The sequence below is a fragment of the Thalia democratica genome, chromosome 5 (assembly GCF_965202585.1).
Source record: "Thalia democratica chromosome 5, ktThaDemo2.hap1.1, whole genome shotgun sequence".
Taxonomy (NCBI): domain Eukaryota; kingdom Metazoa; phylum Chordata; class Thaliacea; order Salpida; family Salpidae; genus Thalia; species Thalia democratica.
In genome coordinates, this window is record NC_139169.1 from 70,609,352 (window position 1) to 70,616,099 (window position 6,748).

The following is a 6,748-nucleotide window of genomic DNA, read 5'->3' on the forward strand; positions in this document are numbered from 1 at the left end:
CTACCTTTTCTGCAAAGTTTATCAAAAAAAGTATAATTGAACATTTTCCTATTTAAACTTTTGTGTGTTTTTATAATTTAATAACTCTAAGTTAGTCTTTGTAAAAAGGGGTATGATATGATTGTAACGCAATTTAAAGTTTGTACATAAAATATACCTATTTTGTAGAAATTTCTAAGTAGTGAAAACAATTAAGTTAATTAGAAAAGTAAATTCATGCCCTTTTCAAACTTGACTTGAAATTAGAACATTAAAACATTTAACTAATTAAAACTGTAGATACTAACTTAATACTATTAACAAAATGTTGGTGAGGAAATTAACCACCCTGAGCAGCCAGTTTGTCCGCCGCCAGAGCACCATTGGGTTTGTTGGGCTGGGAAACATGGGTGGACCAATGGCAATGAATCTGATCAAAAACAATGTGAAAGTTGTCGGCTTTGATGTCAGTGATGATGCTTGCAGGTATTTGTTTTGTTTAATCTTGCTGTTTAAAACAAATACTACTGATATTTTTAAATGCCTCATACTGCTTCTTTAAAAAGCACAATAATAGCTTCAAAATAAAAAGCAATGATTTGAATTCTAGATTAGCTTGATAAACAAAATTTTCTCTCAAGCAAAAATGTAATCAAATTTACTTGATTTTTTAATTTTAAGTACTTATATGTTTGCTTAGTAACTTTTGTTTTTATTTACTTTGAAGTTTTGTTAGAATTAAATGTCTAGTTGTGTTTTTTGCACAACTTTCTAAAATATGTTTTTATGCTAACATTTAATTCAATCATTAAATAAAACTGTTTTAGTTTTTAGTAAGATTTAATCATGTGTATTTAAACATTTTTTTAATATGCATTTTAAGGGCATAGGGGGGGTCCGACATTTTTTTTTTACTAAAAATAACATTTGATCTTATATAAAAGCTTGAATTAAAAACTACAAGCCAAATTTTATAGAATTAAAAAATCTTGTATTGTAATTTATACAAAATTTTTCTGCTACAAACGTATTGACCGCAATTTTTTTGGGGTCAATTTTATTGGAAATTTAAAAAATCACTAAAAATATATCTTCTTCTTCATTTTTGAGCTAGAGACCTCAAACTTTCAGGAAACGTTTCTTTTATAGTTTAAAAGACTTTGAATGTTGGAATTTTAAAAATATAAAAAACTATAAGATTTAGATTAAAAAAACAAAAAAAAAAATAGTTGTTTTTTTTAGATAAAAATTTAATTTTTCAAAAAAAATCCTGTATTCAGTCTTTTCAAAGTTTAATAATATACTTTCTGTGAAACTTGAAGAAGATTGCTTAAAAAATCAAAGAGAAGATAATTATTAGTGAAAAGGATTTTTAGTTTGCCCCTTTCATTAGGAACCTATTCAGGTCACTGACTTTGATCTCTCATATCTCAAAAATTACTTTGAATCTTTTCAAGCGGTTAAGAATGTCTGATAGCTCAGATAAAACTTCATAAAATAAGATCAAGGTGGACCCCCCTATGCCCTTAATTATCAATTAAAATACAGAAATATCCGTGTTTAAAACGAGTGAACTTAACAGGAAATTAGAAGATGCAGGCGGGGTGATAGCTTCATCGCCCAGGCAAGTGGCAATGAAGTGCGACAAGATAGTCACCATGCTGCCCAACTCCACCCACGTAAAAGAAGTTTATTGTGGAGATGAAGGAATATTGAAAGAGGTGAAGGAAAACTCCCTCCTCATTGACAGCTCCACCATAGACCCTGCCGTTTCAAAACTTGTTGCGGTTGAAAGCGAAAAGAAACAGGTTTGTCAACTTTTATACTTTTGAAAGCTGACATGGTGTTTATATAAGCATTATAATATTTTTTAACTTAGCTGCCAGTTGCTTTTCATAAGAAACTATAATCAATCTAGTTGTTTATTGTCACACTTGAATCACTGCATAAATCACAAACAAAATTACCGCAGGCAACATACATGGACGCGCCGGTGTCGGGAGGTGTGCCGGCAGCCGCAAACGCCACGCTGACGTTCATGGTGGGAGGCGACAAGTTCCCCCAAACCGAGGAAATCTTGCGCATGATGGGCGGGAGGATAGTGCGGTGCGGAGGAGTGGGGACGGGGCAGGCGGCCAAGCTGTGCAACAACATGCTGCTTGCCACTTCCATGATCGCCACCGCTGAAAGCATGAACATGGGCGTCAAGCTGGGTCGGTTGCTTTATAGATTGTAGCACGAATTAGTGCTTTGTAGTCAATATGGTGCATTGTTGTGTGTTTGAGGTGTGGTAATATGTTATCAAGTATTAGTTTGTGAATGCTAAGAACGTAGATGTAAATATTTATATTTTTTGTGGTATCTATTAAAATTTATTAGAAATTTAGGCTGCTTTGGCCCCTTTTTTACGGTTTTTGAGTTTAAAAAATATCTTGGAATGTTAATATACTTTTTAAAGTTTAATGCAATCTTCTTCTAAGTATGTATTAAAACTTTTAATACTTATAGTCGTTTTATTTTTTTTTAGTTCACACTTTTAATTATTAAACTAAAAAAAATCGTTAATTAAAACAAAGAGTTTTTGTAAGAAAAATTATTCATAACAATTCGCAAGTGTTTCCCATACTTTTTCATTGTAGTTTCAAGTAAATATACTTACATAATGTTGTTGCTTTTTTATTATCTATGAGTACAAATCATAAACTTCAATTAACAAGCAACATATCTTTTTTTGCATTTTTTTATTCCTTGCTTAAATGTGTTCCACTGATAGATTACATTAAAATTAAATTTTAAGTTACCTGTAATTAATAATCGAGATTTAAATGCATCTGAAAAAAAGTTTTCACAATAGCTTATATTAAAATTAACAATTTCTTTATTACGCTTAGTTATAAGTAGTGATCTACGTATTGTTTATGTTTTATACTGTTTAAATTTTGTGTGATTTCTTAAATAGTTAATTCAATTAACGTACCGTAGACTACCGCTTAAGTACGCACTTTTTTTGGTACGCACCTCGCCTTAAGTACGCACTTATCCAGAAAGACAAAAAGAAATTCTAGATTTTTTAATTTTTTTTTAAATATTTTTTATATATTTATATCAAATTTAAATAAACAAATAACCTGAATACTTGCTTTCACAGATCCATTCTCATTTCAGCATTAATAAATCTAGATTGCAAAGTTTAAAAAACCTACAAATACAACAAAGTTAAGTCATAATTTAATTTAAATGTACACACATTGATGTTTTGAAAATGTTTGGTAAACACAATGTAGTTTGGTACTTTCCCTCTAACAAAACAAAATATGGCTTAATATTCTTTTTTATATCATGACTGACATTGACTTTCTATATTAAATGTATGTATTAATGAAGAAACTTTTTATAGAAAAAATATAACATTTTAAAATCTATTGAAAAATTTTGCAGATTAGAGTTATGTACTAAATGTTATTTAAAATAAAAAGACTTTTATTTGGCTGAATTGTTTGGTGGCTAGTTGTAAGAAAGAAAACAAACAACTAAATTTCATATTATACTATGTCGTCAAAAAGTACGCACTACCCGTGCTAAGTACGCACTTTTTGGTCGGGTTCAATTTGCGTACTTAAGCGGTAGTCTACTGAACTTATACTTTATTCAATTTTTCTTTAACAGTCATCATCATCCTTTTATAAGTAAAGGGTTACATTTAATTTGAATTGTTTTTTCAAGGCTAAGTTTGTTTGAAAATTCTTCGAAGGCCACTGTAATTTAGTAAATTTATTGTAAAAAGTTAAAACTTTCCAAAGTTAATTTCTCATATAACAGTCATTAAAAACCATCACTATAATAAATTATAAATGCTTAAACTTATTGTATTCTCAACAAATGTTACGGGTCAAATATTTCTGCTCGGTATGCCAGATATATGCCTCAGGGCCGTAGTTTGCCGACCACTTCTTTACAACAATGCTGGTTGAATTAAAACTAAAAAAATTGAAATTATGTATCATAATGCATATTATTAGTAGATATAACATGAAAAATAGTACTTTATATTATAATCATGTTTGGAGTGTATTTTATAATTAATTATTTTGAAAAGTTTACATTATCTGGCATATCACTAGTAATAACCCATTTTTACAATTACTACAAATGTATAGTTATTTAAAACACACAGGATTGGACCCGAAGCTTCTGGCATCAATAATGGGTTCATCTTCTGGCAGGTGCTGGTCTGTTGACACTTACAATCCGGTACCAGGCGTCATGGAAACCGTTCCCAGCAGCAACCAGTATAACGTATGTTGATTGATTTTATTTAAGCTGAGCTAGTAAATATACTTCAAGTCAAGAAGTTGTTTTTTTAAGTTTAAAAATTCTGTAAGGTCCATTGGCACATTGTAATTGAAAGTAAAAAACTTTTTTACTAAAAAAACTAAGTTCAATAAAATTATTGCAATTTGCCAATGGATACAATTTACTTGCAAGACTTTCAAAATTCTAAAAAATAAGCGCAAACGTTAGTAGAAGCTCGAAACAACAAATTTGTCACCACATATTTACAGATCTGTTCAACCTGAAACCTTAGACTTAATCTTACTTGAATTTTTGTCATATGCAGTCCATTATTGTACAACTAACTTTTCACTCAACTCACAGGGAGGGTTTGCCAGCAAACTGATGCTGAAAGACCTGAGGTTGTGCGAGGAGGCGGCAGAAAGCTCGGGCAGCTTCATAGAAATGGCGCGAAAATCGGTTGAAATATACGAGAGAGTGTGCGAGAACGAGAGAGACGCCGCGCGGGACTTCTCGTCCGTGTACGAGCACATCAAGAACAAAGAGTGAGAAATTCAAGAAAATTTTCAAGTGTTTTTAAACATTTTAGTTTCAAATGTAATATTGCGATGTTTAGATAACTATAGTCTAGTTTAAGATATTCTTAGCTAAAATTCATATAATCACTACTTAAGTTTGAGTTACTTTTTATTTTTTTCTGAAGATATATTAATTTTATATAAAAAAAACTTTATATTTTTGAAGCTTTAAAGTTAATTATTTTAAAGCATAAGTAGTTTTTAAAATTTAAAGTTTATATAACTATGTTTTAAGCTTATGCATTAGTCATTAAAATTTACATATTTTACTGTGTGCTTTTTTATAACTTTCATTAGTCGATTGGTGTGAATTTTTTTCTGTAGTTATTATCCATTATAATGTAGCATTTAACCATTTACTTGAATTTATCATGAAGTAACATGAAGCAAATATTTGTAAGAATGTTTTACCTCAATATAATCAACGAAGCAAAGTATTGAATATATTCTAGTGTTTTATATACAGCTTTATATATGCCCTTATTTTAAAATAAAATTTTATAAGTTATCAAAACCTAATACAAAATTAAGAGTATTTTAGATTCAACAGAATTTTTTTGATTGCAACATAGTATTTGTTTTATCAGAGATAGACTGAATATTTTATAAAAAGTTTTTAAAATAGTAATCATTTAAAAGTTCTTCATTGTTTCGTCTGTCGTATTAACTATTCTGTATTCAGTTTTTATAACATTAAAACAATCTGTAGTTTTTTATCTGATTTAAATTTTTATTCTATGATACATTTCAAGCATATCCTACGAGTTATTATTTTAATTTTAAGCTTAATACTTTATGTGTGTTGTACTTTTAAGAAGTTTATATATAAATCTTGTTTTTTTTTAAGTATAAATATAAAAAACACATTTTTTAAATACTTTTTCATGTAACTGACATAACAATATTTTAACCTAAAGTTTAAATTTTTATAAAACCTACCCTATAAATGTTAGAATGTAAATTAGCTGCTTTATTTCAAGTTAGGTAACATTATCAATAAACTTATATCTAAAACGTATTGTTTGTAACTGTGTAAAGAATTACGATACACATAAAAGTAGCAGTGTCAATATTACTTATATAAAATAAATATAATAAAAGTTAGTAATCATTGAAGTATCTGAGTGAATTTTTGAAAGCCATTATTAACGTAGCAGTATACTACATCAAACTTAAGAACTAATACAAGTTTTCGTGAGTTTTATATATTGTTTACATGGTAACACACTGAAAACCAAGAAGTTCATATAAAAATAAAATGCTAACTAATTTAAAATACTTCTAGAACTTTGCTTATGATTTTACAATAAAAATAAGGTTATAATAACTTTAACAGAATATTAATCAATGGTTTTTTTTTTAATTATTTGAAACGTAGCACGGGTCAGCAGGCTGGAGGTACTCACGGGCCAAGTTTGAAACATCAACGCGAGCCGCAGTTTTAGTCAATCCTGTACATGAGGCAGACGGGTGTCAGAATGACACAGCGACAAAATGACACGATGCGTCAGTTTGGCACAGCGACAAAATGACACGATACGTCACTTTGGCACAGCGACAAAATGACACGGTGCGTCACTATAGCATGGATTGTCATTTTTGCACTTTTTTTTTCATCTATATTCGCTCTGAACGTCTTTCAACTTGTTATTTTTGCAATAAGTGTTATTACTGCTCATACCAAACTTTAAAAAACCTTAATTTGAAAGTTTTTCTATAGTATGTGTAAAAATTGTAAGCAAAATTGAGAAAAGTGAGTATAATAACACTTAAGTTAGAGTTAAACCAACTATTATTTTAGTTACTAGCTTTACTCCAAAAGTAACACATTTTGAATTCGAATTTAAATATTTCGAAAAATGTAGTATTCAAAGCACATGTTTGAAAACTAAATTAAA

At 29.2% G+C, this 6,748-nt stretch overlaps 1 protein-coding gene across 1 annotated transcript; it reads left to right on the plus strand.

The window, feature by feature from the left end:
* Positions 1 to 288: 288 nt before the first annotated feature.
* Positions 289 to 5,648, plus strand: LOC145835355 (3-hydroxyisobutyrate dehydrogenase, mitochondrial-like). The gene is made up of 5 exons (XM_082942914.1): positions 289 to 465; positions 1,562 to 1,787; positions 1,952 to 2,192; positions 4,154 to 4,275; positions 4,636 to 5,648. The coding sequence occupies exons 1-5, from the start codon at positions 305 to 307 to the stop codon at positions 4,819 to 4,821; spliced, it is 936 nt and encodes a 311-aa protein (XP_082799040.1). The 5' UTR covers positions 289 to 304; the 3' UTR covers positions 4,822 to 5,648.
* Positions 5,649 to 6,748: the final 1,100 nt, after the last annotated feature.

Excerpts from the sequence above, each read along its gene's own strand:
- LOC145835355 (XM_082942914.1), top strand. The coding sequence starts at position 305 with ATGTTGGTGAGGAAATTAACCACCCTGAGCAGCCAGTTTGTCCGCCGC. Across the intron at positions 466-1,561 it reads GTCAGTGATGATGCTTGCAG|GAAATTAGAAGATGCAGGCG; the intron begins GTATTTGTTTTG and ends TGAACTTAACAG. Across the intron at positions 1,788-1,951 it reads TTGAAAGCGAAAAGAAACAG|GCAACATACATGGACGCGCC; the intron begins GTTTGTCAACTT and ends AAATTACCGCAG.